Source organism: Pleurodeles waltl, unplaced genomic scaffold (assembly GCF_031143425.1).
Source record: "Pleurodeles waltl isolate 20211129_DDA unplaced genomic scaffold, aPleWal1.hap1.20221129 scaffold_84, whole genome shotgun sequence".
Lineage (NCBI taxonomy): Eukaryota > Metazoa > Chordata > Amphibia > Caudata > Salamandridae > Pleurodeles > Pleurodeles waltl.
In genome coordinates, this window is record NW_027150398.1 from 1991370 (window position 1) to 2010523 (window position 19154).

At 46.9% G+C, this 19154-nt stretch overlaps 1 protein-coding gene across 8 annotated transcripts in view; it reads right to left on the reverse strand.

The window, feature by feature from the left end:
- LOC138281254 (autophagy-related protein 13-like) overlaps positions 1 to 19154 on the reverse strand; it is a 363183-nt gene that overhangs the window by 91033 nt on the left and 252996 nt on the right. For 4 of the 8 annotated variants that reach the window (XM_069219574.1, XM_069219575.1, XM_069219579.1 and 1 more), the window contains one exon: positions 18167 to 18268. The exons of the other annotated variants lie outside the window; for them this stretch is intronic. In XM_069219574.1, coding sequence (XP_069075675.1) covers positions 18167 to 18268 — 102 coding nt within the window. The remainder of the gene's footprint in view (positions 1 to 18166; positions 18269 to 19154) is intronic. 8 annotated transcript variants of the gene reach the window in all.

The window sequence follows — 19154 nt, forward strand, 5'->3', positions numbered from 1 at the left end:
TTAACCTAGCCTCGAAAGATACAGCTCTCCATCCCATTAATTGAATCTATGAGGGGTACAGGTTCCAACCCTACAAATTTGAGGGGCACATAAGCTCTCAAGGGTACATGCATAGGACGAAGGATCTCATCCCACTAACAGGCTCAGAAGGCTACAGACATTTCATATAGGTTCTCATCCCATTGAGGTAGGCTCTGAGAGGCACAGACATAGAACACAGACACATCCCATTACTTGAGGCTCTGAAATGTACTGATTCCAGTCCCATTAACGTAGGTTCTGAAGGGCATATACACACACACTCGCTCAAAACAGTTTCTCATCTCTGGCGGACTTCAGAAGTAGACTCAAGAACTGGCTCTTCGACTAAGACCTGCAAAGCCTAGACTCAAGAACCGGCTCTTCGACTAAGACCTGCAAAGCCTCAGCGCCCGGATACTCTCAGGGGTGATAGAGTTGCGCCATACGAATTCTGATTGATTGACCTCATGCCGGCTCCCATTCAACTGAGGTCGGCTTTGAGCACCATGGACATATATTCCAGGTTCTGATACAGGTACTGGATATAGGCTCCAATCCAATTCAGGTAGGATGTGAAATGCACAGACATATACAGGTTCTCATCTCATTAACAAAAATACAGACATACGAAGTAGGCTCCCTTTATATCAACTGAAGTTCTGAAAGACACACGCATAGGAGACAGGCTCCTATCCCATTAACTACAGCTCTGAATAGTATAGGTTTCAGTCCTATTAACGTAGGCTGTGAGGGGTAAATGAATTTGATACAAGCTCCAATCTGATTAACTGAGGCTCAGGCAGCTAAACACATGCATGACACAGCCACTGAATGAACTCTGCATGGGAACAGCTTGTGATCCTACAAGCAAGCAGATTCATCCACCTGCCGCCCACCTTTATTTCCAAAATAGGACTGAGATGATATTGTGACTCTCCGGAGAAAACAACAACTGGTTATGCTGTCTGGTTTTAACTGGATTATGCTCTTGATGTGAACCAAAGATCTCCATCGGTCAAGAAGATAAAGATACATCCTAAAATATCAGGTAAGACGTAGCTTTAATCCGATCTCTTCAGATTTGCACATGAGATCAGTGTAATCAAATCCGAACCAATCAAATACCTGGGACGTTCAACCCTACTTAAGAGGAGTGTACAGGAAGATGGCCTGCTGTGTGGTGAGCACGTATAGTGTTATCACCTTGTACCAGGTATCCCCTCTTAGTGACGTGTAGGCAGTGCCTAGAAGCCAGGCTCTCTAGGAGTAGCTGTGGATGAGCAGCCAAGGCTTATCTAGGGCCATGCAAAGCTCATGCAATACCACTTTAGTCACACAGCACTTAAACACATGAAAGAACCACACAGTGTTACAAAAATAAAGGTACTTTATTACAGTAGCACTGAACTAGATGACTTACAGGCAATCCCCCAACTGGAGGGAAACATACTATATATATATATATATATATATATATATATATATATATATATTATAATAATTAGGAAATGGCACAAGACACAACAAGAATTGGTAAGGATTAGTAATAAATACATAAAAAGTTAGGGCCCATATATAATAATGTATAATAAAATAGTGGAATGCAAATTGAAGTCCCCCACCCAAGGATATGGAGTCATTAGAGGGCAGCTGGAAGAACTAGGGACCCCCAAGAGGTGAGTACGTAAGGGACCCCCAGCAACCAGGAGAGCAGAGGTAAGTACCTGGTTTTCCCAAGGACTAACAAGAGGACTTAGAAAATGGATTGTGCAAGAACAGGACCAGATTAGAAAAAACACAAAGGTGGATTCTGGAAGAAGAGGACCTGGATAAGAAGGGGAAATAGTCCAGTCCACGATGGAGTGTCCAGTGGGGGCAGGAGCCACTACCCACCCTTTTATGGATGAAGCTCCAGGTCGATGGAGGAAGAAGAGCAGCTGTGAAGCCCAGGAGCTGAAGAGGAGTCCTTGGAGCAGTGCAGATGGTGTCCCACATTGGTCATTGGGTCGCAGATGGTCAGTGGTTTAGGATAACCACCAACAAGCCTTGGCAAATGCAAGAAGAAGCAAAAGAAGAGTTGCCAGGTTGAAGAGAACCAGCAAGGTCAAGGGGACTCGACCCTTGGAGGGGAGTCCGAGCTGACCCTCAGCACTCGGGAGAGTCAGCAGAAGCAGTCGTTGCCCCCGCAGGCAAGTCAATGGCAGCAGGCACAGTAAGTCGCAGTGAGGCCCAGTCAGCAAGCCTGGAGAGGAGTCCCACGTCGCTGGAGCAGCAGAGAGAAGACTGTTCTTTGCAGGATGAAGTGCTGGAGGCTGGGGCTACTCAGAGCCTGAAGATCTCTAGGAGCAGAAGACAACTAGCCTTGGTAGCTGCAAAGGTTGCAGTGCACAGGGTTACTGTCCAGTAAGAAGAGGCAAGGGTTCACCACCTCCCAAGTTGGACAGTGGGTAGAGAGCACCAAGGGGACCGCTCCAGACCACCACCTGTGGTACAGGATGCACGCAGTTCCAGTGGAGAGCAGATCCACGCATCCGGACGTCGTTGCTGTAGGTGCCTGCAGATGCAGGGGAATGACTCCTTCACTCCATGGGAGATTCCTTCTGGTTTCCTAGTGCAGCTGAAACCTTGTTGACCACCAGAGGATGCACAGCCGGGGAAATTTTGCAGTTGATGAAAGGAGCCGGAGAAACAATGGTGCAAGACAAGGTTGTCTCAGGCGTTGCAGTCTTGTAGGTTCCTGAAGTGTCCAGTTGCCGTTCCAGTGGCCAGGAGCAGAAGTAAACGATGCAAAGAAGTACTGGTGGAGTCCTGCATGTCGAATCTGGGGACCCACCCTCGAGGGAGTCCCTAAATAGCCCTAAAAGGGGGTTTGCATCCCTTTCCCACAGGAAATCCTTTGTTCTGCCTTCCCCTGCTTGAGCTGGTCAAGCAGCAGGAGGGCAGAAAGGTGTCTGAGGGGTTTCAGCTCCGCGGGCTGCCCAGGAAAACAACAGAAGACTAGTAGGAGCAATACTGGGGGGTCCTCCAAGGGGCCCCCCAGAGTGCATGTAATCATACAACCAATACTGGCATTAGTATTGGGGTATGATTCCAACATGTTCGATACCAAACATGTACAAGTTCGGAGTTACAATTATGTAGCTGGCTTCCCCGCACTTACGACGTTCAGTGCAATGGAGCTGGAGTTTGTAGGGGCACCTCTGCTCATGCAGGGGTGCCCTCTCACACAGGAGCCTGCACCCTGCCCTCTGGGGTAGGACAGCCTACCACAGGGGTGACTTACAGTGACCTGTTGCAGTGACCTGTACTGAAAAAGGGTATAAGCACCTTATTTTATCTCCTATCCAGTCAGGGAACCCATAAGTAGGCACTGCGGACCGCCAGGGGCCTGCGGTACCCAGGTCATTCTGCAGCCTTAATAGCACAGTGCAGGTTTTCACTCCTTATCCTGGGGCTACACATGCCTCTGTTTTCAATTCTCCTGCATAGGTTAGAAAGCTTGGCTCTCCTGCGAACTTACAGAAGCAATTTCTAGTTCACTTATTTCAAAGAATTTAAAGAAAAAGCCTCTGAATTAGATAGGCATAGATAGATTAAAAATTCTTTCCCAAAAGAGACATTTATTTCTGTAAAAAGTGTGCCAGGATACTGGTTAAGGGCACAGAAATGTTTTATTCATGAATATCCGCCACAATCATATACAGAAAAATTGACTTTCAAGTAGTAGCGTTTGATTTTACTTTAATATGAGCTTCATTTATATTCATGAGCACTGATGTTAATAGCTAGCTCATTGCCATCAGCCCAAACTGTCAGGATCCCTGTACACTGTGCTCAGTCACAGCCTTCTTCAGCAGACCCTAGCTCGTCTAAAATGTTGCTAAACCAGTCACTCTTAGTGTTGGTGTAAGAAGTTGGCTCTGTATGCACTATTTCAAAGTAAGGAATAGTATGCACAGGGTCCAAGGGTTCCCCTTAGAGGTAAGATAGTGGCAAAAATAGATAATACTAATGCTCTATTTTGTGGTAGTGTGGTCGAGCAGTAGGCTTATCAAAGGAGTAGTGTTAAGCATTTGTTGTACATACACACAGGCAATAAATGAGGAACACACACTCAGAGACAAATCCAGCCAATAGGTTTTGTTATAGAAAAATATCTTTTCTTAGTTTATTTTAAGAACCACAGGTTCAAATTCTACATGTAATATCTCATTTGAAAGGTATTGCAGGTAAGTACTTTAGGAACTTTGAATAATTACAGTAGCATATATACTTTTCACATAAAACACAAATAGCTGTTTTAAAAGTGGACACTGCAATTTCCACAGTTCCTGGGGGAGGTAAGTTATTGTTAGTTTTAGAAGGTAAGTAAATCACTTACAAGTCTCAGGTTTGGGTCCAAGGTAGCCCACCGTTGGGGGTTCAGAGCAACCCCAAAGTTACCACACCAGCAGCTCAGGGCCGGTCAGGTGCAGAGGTCAAAGAGGTGCCCAAAACACATAGGCTTCAATGGAGAGAAGGGGGTGCCCCGGTTCCAGTCTGCCAGCAGGTAAGTACCCGCGTCTTCGGAGGGCAGACCAGGGGGGTTTTGTAGGGCACCGGGGGGGGACACAAGTCAGCACAAAAAGTACACCCTCAGCAGCGTGGGGGCGGCCGGGTGCAGTGTGTAAACAAGCGTCGGGTTCTCTGTAGGTTTCAATGGGAGACCAAGGGGTCTCTTCAGCGGTGCAGGCAGGCAGGCAAGGGGGGGCTCCTCGGGGTAGCCACCACCTGGGCAAGGGAGAGGGCCTCCTGGGGGTCACTCCTGCACAGAAGTTCCGTTCCTCCAGGTGCTGGGGGCTGCGGGTGCAGGGTCTTTTCCAGCCATCGTGACTTTAGGTTCAGGCAGTCGCGGTCAGGGGGAGCCTCGGGATTCCCTCTGCAGGCGTCGCTGTGGGGGCTCAGGGGGGACAACTTTGGTTACTCACGGTCTCGGAGTCGCCGGAGGGTCCTCCCTGAGGTGTTGGTTCTCCACCAGTCGAGTCGGGGTCGCCGGGTGCAGTGTTGCAAGTCTCACGCTTCTTGCGGGGAGTTGCAGGGGTCTTTAAATCTGCTCCTCTGTAACAAAGTTGCAGTCTTTTTGGAGCAGGGCCGCTGTCCTCGGGAGTTTCTTGTCTTTCTTGAAGCAGGGCAGTCCTCTGAGGATTCAGAGGTCGCTGGTCCTTTGGAAAGCGTCGCTGGAGCAGGTTTCTTTGGAAGGCAGGAGACAGGCCGGTAGGACTGGGGCCAAAGCAGTTGGTGTCTTCTGTTCTTCCTCTGCAGGGGGTTTTCAGCTCAGCAGTCTTCTTCTTCTTGTAGTTTCAGGAATCTAAATTCTTAGGTTCAGGGGAGCCCTTAAATACTAAATTTAAGGGCGTGTTTAGGTCTGGGGGGTTAGTAGCCAATGGCTAGTAGCCCTGAGGGTGGGTACACCCTCTTTGTGCCTCCTCTCAAGGGGAGGGGGTCACATCCCTAATCCTATTGGGGAATCCTCCATCTGCAAGATGGAGGATTTCTAAAAGTTAGAGTCACTTCAGCTCAGGACACCTTAGGGGCTGTCCTGACTGGCCAGTGACGACTCCTTGTTATTCTCATTATCTCCTCCGGCCTTGCCGCCAAAAGTGGGGCCGTGACCGGAGGGGGCGGGCAACTCCACTAGCTGGAGTGCCCTGTGGTGCTGGAACAAAGGGGGTAAGCCTTTGAGGCTCACCGCCAGGTGTTACAGCTCCTGCCTGGGGGAGGTGTTAGCATCTCCACCCAGTGCAGGCTTTGTTACTGGCCTCAGAGTGACAAAGGCACTCTCCCCATGGGGCCAGCAACATGTCTCGGTTGTGGCAGGCTGCTGGAACCAGTCAGCCTACACAGATAGTCGCTTAAGGTTTCAGGGGGCACCTCTAAGGTGCCCTCTGGGGTGTATTTCACAATAAAATGTACACTGGCATCAGTGTGCATTTATTGTGCTGAGAAGTTTGATACCAAACTTCCCAGTTTTCAGTACAGCCATTATGATGCTGTGGAGTCCGTGTTTGACAGACTCCCAGACCATATACTTTTATGGCTACCCTGCACTTACAATGTCTAAGGTTTGGCTTAGACACTGTAGGGGCACAGTACTCATGCACTGGTGCCCTCACCTATGGTATAGTGCACCCTGCCTTAGGGCTGTAAGGCCTACTAGAGGGGTGACTTATCTATACTGCATAGGCAGTGTGAGGTTGGCATGGCACCCTGAGGGGAGTGCCATGTCGACTTACTCGTTTTGTTCTCACCAGCACACACAAGCTGGCAAGCAGTGTGTCTGTGCTGAGTGAGGGGTCCCCAGGGTGGCATAAGATATGCTGCAGCCCTTAGAGACCTTCCCTGGCATCATGGCCCTTGGTACCCGGGGTACCAGTTACAAGGGACTTACCTGGATGCCAGGGTGTGCCAATTGTGGAATCAAAAGTACAGGTTAGGGAAAGAACACTGGTGCTGGGGCCTGGTTAGCAGGCCTCAGCACACTTTCAAATCAAAACATAGCATCAGCAAAGGCAAAAAGTCAGGGGGTAACCATGCCAAGGAGGCATTTCCTTACAGTTGGTGTCTGAGAACTGCCGTGCTGGTCCCGGGATGGCTCACTTCTTGAAGTACTTTATGTACATGGTATTTTTGTAAAGGGAACCAAGCCAAAAAGAACATGCTTTCCTTTAGCATAGCACATCAGAATATATTTCATTATGCATCGTGCAAGACCCAACTTGAAGATTCGAGATCCCAAGTTGGGGTTTTGCTAATCCTAAACGAGTTGTGTTGTCTTGCGTACGGATTTAGTGAGGTCAATGTAAAGCACTCTTCAAGTCCAGTGTATGCATAGCTCTTTCTGCTACTGATTGAGGATAAGGAAAGAAAACAGACATGACAATGGTTTAATTGACATGGAATAGGGAAAAAAGCTTAGGCAGGAATTATGGATTTGTTCTCAGAACTACCCCGATCTCTATAAACCTGGAGGAAAAGCTCCTTGACTGTTAACATCTGAAAGTCAGTAACTTTGAGCAAGAAAGTGATTGGTATTCGAAAGTCTACATTTCTTGTGATGTATTCACATGAGTGCAAAAGCTTGAAAGGCAGTCTCATGAGGCTTGGACAGCCTATGTTAAGGTCCCAGCAGGAAACACTGGGGTCCTTCCAGGAATATTTCTTTTAAGGCGTTCCATAAATGCCTTAACTACTGTGATCTTAACTAAAGATCTATGTCGTCTGTTCTGCATGAAGCAGCTACTGCTGCTAACTGGAGCCTAAATGATGTGGACGCTAAGCCCAAGTTTTGTAAACGAACACAGAGCAGATGCCTTGAACAGATGCCTGCAGGGGCTGTGTAATGTTACTAATGAAATAATGAACCTAGCAACCTCATGGGTAAGTCTGCATGCTTCTCGCACGAGTATACACTACTCTAACAGCTGCAGACAACTAAACTCCAAAGTCTCAGGTACCAAAATGAAAGATTAATTTCTTTGAGATTTGGTTATCCCCTGATGTGGAGTTAGGTCCGTTCTCTGGATAGCGCTGGGTGCCATGGATATTTTGGCCACACTAGAGAAATGAGAATGAGTTTCATGGAGTATAGTTCAGTTCATGACTTTATTCGATTTTATACAAAATCATCCAATTTTACATGCAAAGAACATTCCATCATAATTATACATAGACAATTAAGCATAGCTATCTTAAAAACCATGACCATTAAAGAAGAAAAAGATCAAAAGACAAGCGAAAAAGCAATAAAATAAAAACTTCCATTAAGAACAACATTGGTGTTTTCAAATCCTAGAGCAAAACCAGTCATTTAAGATTTCTTGTGGGGAGAACGCCTTACAAAAGTCATGAAGAGAACGGCGACAATGTAAAATAAAACAAAGTGAAGAAATTGACAGGGCCTAATGTCTTGACCTAAAAACCCCAGTGAGGTATCAGGACACAATGAACACATTTTGGGTGTTGCTAAGAGCTGTAGATATAAAAGAGCAGGTCTAACCTGTCTTAAATCCGTGGATAACAAAAGTGGCTTTAAAAACTTATGGTGAAGGGTTTTAAATTGAGAACAGATAAGAACAATGTGCATAGTCTCGCACATTGAGACGTGATCACAGGCATGGGGTAGCAAATCTGTATTTTTATTACAGGTACCTTTTGTAAAAAGCAACTGATGAAATAAGCCCAGTCTAAAATAAGTCAGTAAGCACTGATGGTTAGACTTTTCTAGGAGAAGGTATGGTTCTCTCTCAATAACAGTTTTTACCTGGATATATTGGTGGAATGTCCGTCTGGATAAAATAGCGGGCTCCCTCTTGGTTGCCATCCAAGACGAAAGGCCTGCTTTAACTAGACATGTTTTTGTTTTTTTACAGTACTCTCTGAGTTGGAAAATAACTACAGTCTCCCAAGGGCTTTAACGTTTTCCCTCAAATAATGCAGACAGGGTACACTGGACATATTATCCAGTTTTAGACAGTCCCGGATAACTAACCTGTTAAGGCTTAACTCCTCCTTGAGCCAACCTGAACACCATAATAAAAGGGGTGAAATCTGCGATATAGCTCATGCCAAACTCTTGTCTAATCTCTGAGGGCGTACACCTAAAAGGCCCCTCAAAAATGTGTTCTCCACCATCAAAAGGCATAGCCCCAGATCTCACAGCCAAAGGTGGATATAGGGATACACTTAGCTTTATACGCTTCAAGCAGAATTTTCATTGGCTTCTACGGGAAAAATAGTAATTCAACCTAGCAATGGCCTGCTTGAGACAATCAGTATTTATTTATTTTTAAGTCAAAGTTGCCGACTGAGACCTGAATCTATTAAAATCCCTAGATAAGTAAAATTGTCCACCTTGCTTAAAAAACGTAACTTGCTCCTAAAAACTAGAGACTTTAGTGTTCTTCGGGCCCAGAACCATGACCTGAGATTTATTAAAATTAGTCTCTAGGTCCAGACTGTCCATAAAATCAATAAAAAGATCCAAAAGCCGTTGGATGCTTGCAGCAGAGCGTGCCATCAAAACTGCATCATCTGCATATAACGGGGCTGGGTGCAATCTCCCTCCCACTCTTGGGGCTTCTCGACCCTGAACAGAAAGCATCCCCGTCGAATGATTAACGTACATAATCCACCCCTCTTTAAGTTAAAGGGTTTAGTGAATTTCCCATTGCTCCCAAATCTGACTGGATCCGTCAATCCACGGTGGAGCTCCATTAAGAAGGTAACCAGTGGGGGGTCCACCCCCATGCGCCCCAGCTCTGCCAGGAGCTTGTCTCTGTTAACTTTGTCAGAGGCAGAGCCGAGGTCCATGAAGCAAGGTGTATGGAACCCCTTTTGGCCCTGGTATATTTGTTTACTAAAAGATGTAAGATGAGGTTCTGCTCCACCGTGCCCCCTACAGACCTGAACCCATACTGGAGGTCAGACAATATATTATGCTCATCCACCCACTGGTTTAATCTCTCCAGGATGACCCAACCAATGATTTTTACTTCAACATCAATTAAAGAGCTAGGTCTATAACAAGCAGGGTCTTTCCTGTCCTCCATTTTGAGTACAGGCGCTATCACAGAGTGACACTACACCTCTGGCAAGGAGCTACCGATAGCAGCATTAATATGAAGGGTGAGGAGAGGAGCCCTTAAATCCACTACAGACTTAAACTAGTCCCCCGGGAACCCATTTGCACCGGAGGCCTTACCTGAGAGAAGGGATAAAATTGCATCTCCTACCTCCTCCAAATCAAACATCAGCTTATCTCTCTGACCTGTGAGCGGTATAAGTTATTCTGAATCCTCACCGTGGTACAAAGCAGACAAATGAGTTACCCATGCCTGGGCCTCCAATATGGATATCTGATTGGATATCTGGTCCTTAGGGAAAGAAAAAAAAAGTGATGATTAACTACCCTCTAAAACATAGTAGTGTCTCTCAGGGTACTAGTGTCAGAAAGTTCTCCCATAGTTCTTTCTTTAGTTCAAGCTGCCTACCTTTTCAGGTTGCTCTATATGTAGCTCTACATTTTTTCAAGTTTAACTTTAACTCAAGTTGTTTATTCTTTAAAGTGCCTAAGCGTGCCATACATGCTCTCATGCAATTCTTGTCGAACCTTCTACAAAGGGCTGAAGTGCCAGACAGCCCTGTCTTACTAAGAGCAGAATTGATATGGCCACGTAACATACCAAAAGCCCTTGCAATGCTAATGTGGGATGCCTTTTCATCAAGGCAGTTCTGAAGTTCAGATTGGCAAGAAGAATCCAGCTCTGCAATAAAAACCTTGGGAATTACCTTGTCCCACTTTAAAATCTGTACCTGATTGCTAAGGTTAACTGGGGCTTTCAAAAGGTGATACGAGTCAGTCTGCTTCTTGTCCCAGTGGAAACTAGCGGAGAGAGGATTGTGGTCGCTAAAATATTCCAGTGCACCGAAAAAGTATTCAGGGAGGAGTATAAACCAGCTGAGACATATATATATAGTAAATATAAGACCCAGAATCTTTAAAGGTTGGGTGCTATTACCTAAAAGCACAATTCTTAAATTCAGGAGGTTAACCAGGTTTAAATTTAAAGGACAACTCATTCATGAAACCCCCCTGTGCAGTATGGTTAAGATGAGCTTTGTCAGCGTTGCCACCCTCCTGGCCCGGCCTGCCATACAAATACCAATCTCTACAGGGGTGAAGGTTAAAATCACCAAGTATCATCAGTACTGTGTATTTAGAGGCGTGAGGGGTATAGAAGATGTTTAGAAATGTGCCAACTGCCATCATTGGTTGTGTTACATACATCAATACATAAAATACCAGTGTCATTGGTTAATGAGAGAAGAAGCCCGAGAACATGAGGGGAATTGACTAAAACAAGTTCCATTTTAAAGGTCAGGTCCAACTTAACGAAGGTCACTAAACTCCACTTGCTCTTCCGCCAAGTGGAGGCAATGCGTTGATAGCAAATGTACTATAGCCATCTAAATAAAAACCCCACATATGTATCCCACATCTCCTGAAAGTATATGATGTCAAAAGGACTGAGCATCTTTGGCCAGTCAGGGTCACCACATTTCTTTTGGACACCTGCGATGTCCCAACGTAATACCTTGAGCACCTGGAAGAGGTTATCACACTTGTTACTGTTTTGATCCATCCCCAGTCAGTCTTGGTCATTCACCCACTCAACAATTCATACTGATTGGACAAGGCAAGATAGGGACCCAGGTTCAGGACATGGGTACTAGCAGGTGCCATTAAATCCCCTTGACAAGGGCACCCCTGGTAATTCATGCCCGGGTTCATGGGCTTATAAAAAAATAAAACAAAGGCAACACCTGGACTCTGCTGGGGGCTACTGGGCCAGCCTTGGAGATAGTTTAAATATAGCCTGCCCTACAGGCATTACAAAAGTTGACTATACAATCTCCTGCATATGTTGTAGGAGCGGTGCCAAGAGACCCCACTCTTCAGGCCATTATAATCAAAAAACGACTGTCTAGTGGAGAGGGGGACACTACCCGCAAGCCAATGAACAACCTTATTCTTAAGTTTCTGGAAGTTTTCTTGCTCAGGTTTCAATTGCGGCAGAACAATAGCTAGGACAAGACACACGGGGTGCGAGCGGGAGGGAGCTGGAGAGGAGCATCAAAGGATGCAGGCCCAGGGGAGGCCCAACTGGGGTTTACTGAACACCCCTTGGGACCTCCAGCTCTGAAACTGGTGCATGGGTGCCAACCGTAGGCCTTCCCCCATCCCCGCATTAACGTCTTTCTCCAGTACTAGGGGAACCGAGCTGCCTACCTTGCCTGACCTCGAAGTGTGTCCGGATGTTGATAGAGGATGCAAGCTATTACAGTAAACTTTACCAGAAGAAAGGTTTTGCCCTGGGGGATGTTTTACTCAAAATAGCCCACCCTTTCCACCAACATATCAAAACTGTGACTAACATTCTAAAAAGCAGAACTAATTTTAGTTTCCAAATTATGAAAAAGGTTCTGTATAGGACAATTCCAAGGTACCGCAGCCAATTGCCCCCTTTTTGGGTTTCCAAGTGGTTTTTATTACTAGCAAGAAGGATATGCAGGAGGGCCCTCTTTTACTTTCAGACTGTGACCCTCCCCACACTCCACTATATCCAGACTGCCTATGGTTGGGGCCTGAGCTTGTGTGTCAGAGGGGCAATCCATTGCTTGTGTGTCCAGTGCATCTAAGTGGCCCCAAATATTGGGGGAGGGTCCCTCAGTATTACCATCCAGGACTGCTCTTGAAACTTTTAATGCACAGTCCCCTTCTTCTGCCCTGGTGTGATTGGGTCAGCTGTTCCTCCACACATGAAGTTTCTTTAGTGAGTACACCCACTGCATTGTTTAAAAAAGATAAAATAGAAATACGGGTTCTGGGGGGTTTCTCTGCCGTATTTTCCACCTCCATTTTTCTCTTCCACATTGTATAAGTGAAGGGAATGAAGTCAGGAATACCCCACCCGCAGCAGGAGCCTAAAGGAAAAACAAAAGGGGGGGGGGGGGGGTCTCACTGGAGCAAGACCTCCAATAATCAACTCTACAACAAGCAGTCACTCAGCAACTACTGGGCGCAAAAGATATCACACAGCGAAGGCTACCACCCGAGGGCCGAGAAACACGACAATTCAAGATCTAAACTGAAGAAAACCGTGATCAGACCCCTTTTGTTCAGAACACCCCCCTTACCCCCTATGCCCCCCTCCCACCAGTTGCCAATTGCAGTGGACCCTCTGTCAGCTTAGTTCATCCAGTCACATAAAACAAAAAAATAGAAATGACTCAAAGGCAAAATCCATAAAGCAGAAGAGCAACTAAAGGCCACTTGCTTTTTGCTGCCAGGAGGGGGGACCCAGCCCGGCCTCATCCGGCTGATCACGGGTGAAGATGGGCCCGGTGTTGGCCCTGGTGAGCCCTTCGCCACGGGAGGTGGAGGCGCTTTTTCAGCATGCAGGGTGGAATCAGCAGCCCCAGGTGCACTGATGCAAGGAGCTCTGGGACAGCGAGTACCCAATCGAGAGTCGCTGGCGAAAAGTTTCATGGAGGTTTATCACACCTGCATCACTACATAAGAACTTAGAGGTAGTGGAGATGAACAGCGTAGGTAAATAGCCACGACCAGGTCAAGCAGAGCTCGGCTAGGAACAGGACCTGGTAAACAATGGTCCAGGGCTGCACTGATGGTGCAGAGCTGACAAGTGAGGTGAGTGCTGCCTTCTTGATTCTGGATGCAGTACATCACGTTTATGTTGTCTTCGCACAGGAACAGCCACATTGGGAATTAGCACGTAAAAAGCTGGATCGCTGTCACCTCCAAGAAACGGATGTCCATTTCAGATTGTACAAATGTGCTCCCCAATCTCTTGAGTGAGGCATCTCTGGTAATGGTCACCTGCTGTTCAGGGATGAGAAATGATCTGCCCAGTAAGACGTTCTTGTTCCACCATTTTAGATTGTGCTGAACTCTGGGCGCCATCAACACTAGGCTGACCCGTCGCCTGTCACTGCTGCCTGGACAGAAGCTCTTGTAAGGGGTGCATGTGGAGTCGAGCAATCGGAACTACTGCCATGCACATTACCATAGTCCATAGCGTTTTCTTGATTTTTCTCACATAAAGAGGAAACAGGCCCTGAAGTGTCATCTTGGCCTCTCTTGGAAGGTTGTGCTTGCCATTGTGCCCAATACAGCTCCCAAAAAACAGCTGAGTCTGTTGGGGGCAGAGATGAGACTATGGCACTGACTGTGACCGTGATCTCCTGCACCCACATCAACGACGAGGACACCATCAAAACCATGAACACCATCCACTCCAGATCTCCCTCCAACCCCTGCCCCCAACATGTCTTCAACAAAGCGAGCGCCATCATCGTCCCCCAACTTCGTATGATCATCAATAGCTCCTTCCAGACCGCCACCTTCCCGGAGAGCTGGAAGCACGCCGAAGTCAACGCCCTACTGAAGAAACCCAAAGCGGAACACCAAGACCTCAAGAATTACCGACCCATCTCCCTCCTCCCCTTCACGGTGAAGGTCATCGAGAAGATCGTCAATGGCCAACTGACCCGCTTCCTGGAGGACACCACCACGCTGGACATCTCCCAATCAGGATTCCATAGGAACCACAGCACCGAGACCGCCCTCATTGCCGCAACCAACGACATTAGGACCATGCTCGACAAAGGCGAAACCTCCTGGACCTCTCGGCTGCTTCTGACACCGTCTGTCACCACATCCTCTGCACTCGCCTCTACAATGCAGGGATCCGCCACAAAGCTCTGGACTGGATCACTTCCTTCCTCTCCAGCAGAACTCAGAGAGTCCGCCTCCCTCCCTTCCTTCCTGTCGGGGGTCACCAAAACCATTTTCTTCTCTCAGCCAAACTCTTTTTAACATCTACATGGCACCGCTCGCCAACATCGTCCGATCCCACAACCTCAACATCGTCTCCTACGCCGACGATACCCAGCTGATCCTCTCACTCACCAAGGACCCCGCCAGAACCAACCTCCACGACGGACTGCATGCCATTGCCAATTGGATGGAGAAGAGCCGCCTGAAACTTAACTCGGACAAGACAGAGATCCTCATCCTTGGCTCCAACCGCTCCGCATGGGACAACTCCTGGTGGCCAGCCACCCTAGGAACTGCACCAACACCCACCACCCATGCACGCAACCTAGGCTTCATCCTAGAGTCATCACTCACCATGACCCAGCAAATTAACACCGTCTCATCTGCCTGCTTCAACACCCTGTGCATGCTTCGCAACATCTTCAGTTGGATCCCCACAGAAACAAGAAGAACGGTCACCCACACCCTCGTCGTCAGCAGACTGGACTACAGCAACGCGCTCTACGCAGGAACCACAGCCAAGCTTCAGAAGAAACTACAACGTATACAGAACGCCTCTGCACGCCTCATCCTTAACATCCCTCACCGTGACCGCATCTCAGCCCACCTCAGAGACCTCCACAGGCGTCCTGTTACCAAGAGGATCACCTTCAAACTCCTCATCAACGCTCACAAAGCTCTTCACAATACAGGCCTGGCCTTCCTCAACGAGCGACTCACCTTCCACACTCCCACCCGCCAACTCCGCTCCGCCAACCTTGCCCTCGCCGCCGTCCCTCGCATCCATCGAACTACAGCTGGTGGCAGATCCTTCTCCCACCTCGCCGCCAAGACTTAGAACACCCTCCCCGCCCACCTACGACAGACCCAGGACCTCCTGACCGTCAGGAAACGCCTCAAGACCTGGTTATTCGAGCAGTTGCAGTCCTTCCCTCAACCCCCCTCCCCTCAGCGCCTAGAGATCCTAGCGGGTGAGTAGCGCGCGTTACAAACGTTTGATTGATTGATTGATTCCTACCCTATGAAGGAGCACTACTGACTGAGCGCAAGGAATAACCAATTATTGATTCTCTTCATCAGCCAGTCTTCTAGATACAGGAAGCCCTGAATGGTGCTGCAGTGCAGCTGTGCTGCAACCACTGCTGGACATTCGATGAGTTCCATCGAAGCCATTGTGAGCCTGAAGGTAGGAGTTGGTAGTGTCGCACATTTAACAGGAATGTGAGGTAGCGATGATGCGTTGGATGGAAAGGGATGTGAAAATAGGCATCTCTTAGTTCAATCAAAGGTATCACCATATGTTCTCCTCTACAGAGTGACAGAAAGAGGTCCTCCAAGGTGGTCATCTTGGAGAGCTCGGATACAATGAAACAGTGAAACAGCCATAGCTCCAGGAAAGGCTTCAGTGTCCAGTCTTTTGTGGGATGAGAAAGTATCTAGAATAAAGCTCTTGCACCTTCCTGTTGCAGCAGTATTTGATGTTCCTGGATGATTGCAGAACAGCGAGGTAGAATATTTGGTGGCTTGGTGTGAAATCTACCTTGCTGGACAACCGATAGGAGACACCGGTTATTTCCTCCATTTGTTGTGTGCAAGGAATAACCAGATCCTTCCCCCAACAAGTGTTCTGTTATCAGGGGGATGGCAGGCAAATCTTTTCTTGGAGGCACCATTTCCCTGGCCGAGTCCACTCTTTTCTACAGTTGCCTCTAAAGCCTTCTCTGCAGTAGGTTTTCTGAAATCGCTGATATTGGTGAAAGCCTGGACACTGTGGTGCAGCTCAAACACTGACACTCCTTGTTGGTGCCAAAAACAACTTGTATACCGGTCTAAGTTCAGAATGATTCCATGGCCTTGGGTTAAAAAAAAAAGAAAAGGGCACAGATGTGGCCGTCAATCGTGGTGTCTACTTAGGGGGCAAGCAAGTGTTCCTCCATCAAAAGGGTTTTGCAACTGAACTTCAGAATGAGAACCGGGCACCTGTTAATGGTCGAAGTCATCGGTTTCTAGTTCTGAATCAAATATATGCTTCAGTGGGTGTAAATAAATCTTCAACAGCAATAACGTTGATGGCTGAAAAGGAATTTCTGTCAACGACAGTCGTCACCAAGGTACCAGTGGTTGAGGTAGTTTGTGCCATCAGAGATGTGGCCTTTTATGGTGGCTTCCTGCTCGTCAAGGACAATGGGGCATTGCTCAACTGAAAGGATTTTGTAAAACCATGCAGAAAGATTTGAACTTTTCCATAACTACCTGATGAGTGGAAAAAATAAATATGTTGCCATAAATATCTCCTTTTTGCTTGTCACCGTAAGTCAGAAAACAGCAGAAGAAAGAAAAGCAATGTTTAGTTTTTCTTTAAACAGCTGCTTTAATTATACTCTGTGACCTGACCTGCCTTTCCGCTCAGCAGCTGGCTCTGGCAGCAGACACTGTGAAGGCAGAACTCAATTGTAATAAGTTATTACAGTTAAGTTCTGGTGTCTTTTCTTTATAATAGGTTACTGGGTGTGTTTTTACACAGGGATTGCAGAATCCGATGTATTCTAAAGGCAACAAGTGCACTTATAAGGATCATCATTGTAAATCGCACGTCGTCGGAGAACTGAAGATAGGGCAGAATGAAGTCCAGGGAGGACTGATACGGGAAGCCTTACCCAGTGACTAACCTGATACACGATGTGCGATAGAAACCTGTGCTATGCTGGCCTCGTATGTGGGGTGGGAGGATTAGAGGGTATTCAGATATGTAAATATTTAGAGATGAATGCTGGAGAACTTTAGTGCAAAAAAACTGGACGTGTGTTTATTTACGCATTGTAACACTGTGATTGAACAGCACTTAAACCAGAGGGAGAGATCAAATATCGCCAAATGTTCCGAATGAAAATATACTTGGTTTTAGTCAATCTCAAAAACTTAAAACACAGCATCAAAGATTGAGAGCGAACACCACAAAAATAATGTAAAAACTAAAACTACTTTATTCTTTTTTAAAATTAAATGAAAAAATAATTCAGAGGGTCTATTAAAGTAGATATTCTTAATATATTTAAGTTACCTTTATATTCGTGTCTGGACATATCGCTTCTAATTGATAGACTCTGGAGCATTCCCAGAACCCTTTCAGGGGACAAATCTTCATGCAGGGAAAGTCGTGGAAGTAAAAAACTCCACCTTAAGTAGAAGCAGATCATCACACATGGGCGTGAAACCCATAGGCAGGACACTAGACACAGCACGTCCGCGAGTGTCCACTCCCAGGCTGCAGCGAGCCTCGCACATACAACGTATCAAGAGGTGATCGAAAGTTCACCTGAGGCTCTCAGAGTGAAAATCTGACGGTTGCCGCAATCTCTCTTGCAAAGAAGAGTACGGAGCAGCACGGTCAAACATTTCCATGGCATTCCTACTTTTCTTGGGAGCCTCCATTCTCTTCCTATGTTATCCTTAATCGTGAATATGTGCACCCCACTGATGTATTGTTAGGAAACACATAATTATGTCAATAATATTCGCTGGCTCCCCAGTGGGCAGAGAGAAGGAGCCAGTACTTGCTCCGCTATGCACTGACAGCGTAGAGTGATCAAAGAATGAAGCCAGACCATACTCAAAGAACAATACAGACATTTAAAAGACTGAGAGCACATGGCTGCATCTAAGCTAGATCTCATTCAGTAAACTGTACGCGCAGAGTACTAGCCTCTTGTCTGACGTCCGCTCAAGCTTCCATGTTTTTAAACTCACATGTTGCGAAAAGGCCACCCCCATCACGGGGACTCTGAGGGTGTCCGTCACCACAGGAACAGCAGGTGTCTGAAGACATGCGTTGCTGACAGTGAGAGTACACTACAAAGAGACACACGCAAAGGACAGACAGGAGAGAGAGCACTTCAGAGAACTGAAATGAAAGTCAATAGGAAGCATTGAGATCAGCCACATAACACGCATGAGAAGGAACTTGACATCACAGACATCCGTAGCATGACACAGGCTCACCCACCGCAACGTACATGCATCTCCAGCATCAAACAAGACTAACTAATATCCAAACATTTCAGAACACATCTCCAACAATCATTGAATTCAGGTTCACAAGTGGATGTCCAACCTCAAAGTAGGACACAGTTGCAGTGGAGTTCAATATTGAACGCAGAGTTGTAGCTCAGCGCAGTGCACGCGGCCACACCCTCCATCCCAGCATTAGAACATGACACAATAGTACTGGAACTCACAACCCAAGCCACTGCTCCAACCTGAGAGCTGGAAGTGACATGGAGTTCCTTTTTCACAGGAAGGCAGACAGAAAACATTGTTACCTGTAATCCAAACACCCAATCTTGGGTGTTTTCATGGAATTCATGGAGAACTTACATCTTAGACAGCACAGGGAATCTAACACACTTTCCAAAGAGAAACGTTACAATAAATGTCCGAAATTCGACAGTATTAAAGGGTAAAACCAGATGAAAGGTGTATGTTCTGATTCCTATGAAATAAAGTGGGAAGACCAGAAGCGCCCCCTTGAAGAGGGCCCCCAATGGGACGGTCCCTTAAAGGGGCCAGGTTCACCGCTCCCCCAGAGTACAGTGCTGCGGCAGCTGAACAACTTACTTAGAAGTTCATCGGAACCCGGTTTCAATTTCTTTGGTTTATACAAAAGCTAAGAAGTGGAAATGAATTCAATGATTTCATAATAATGGCCATCATTCTAAGCATAAGCATTTACTCTTCA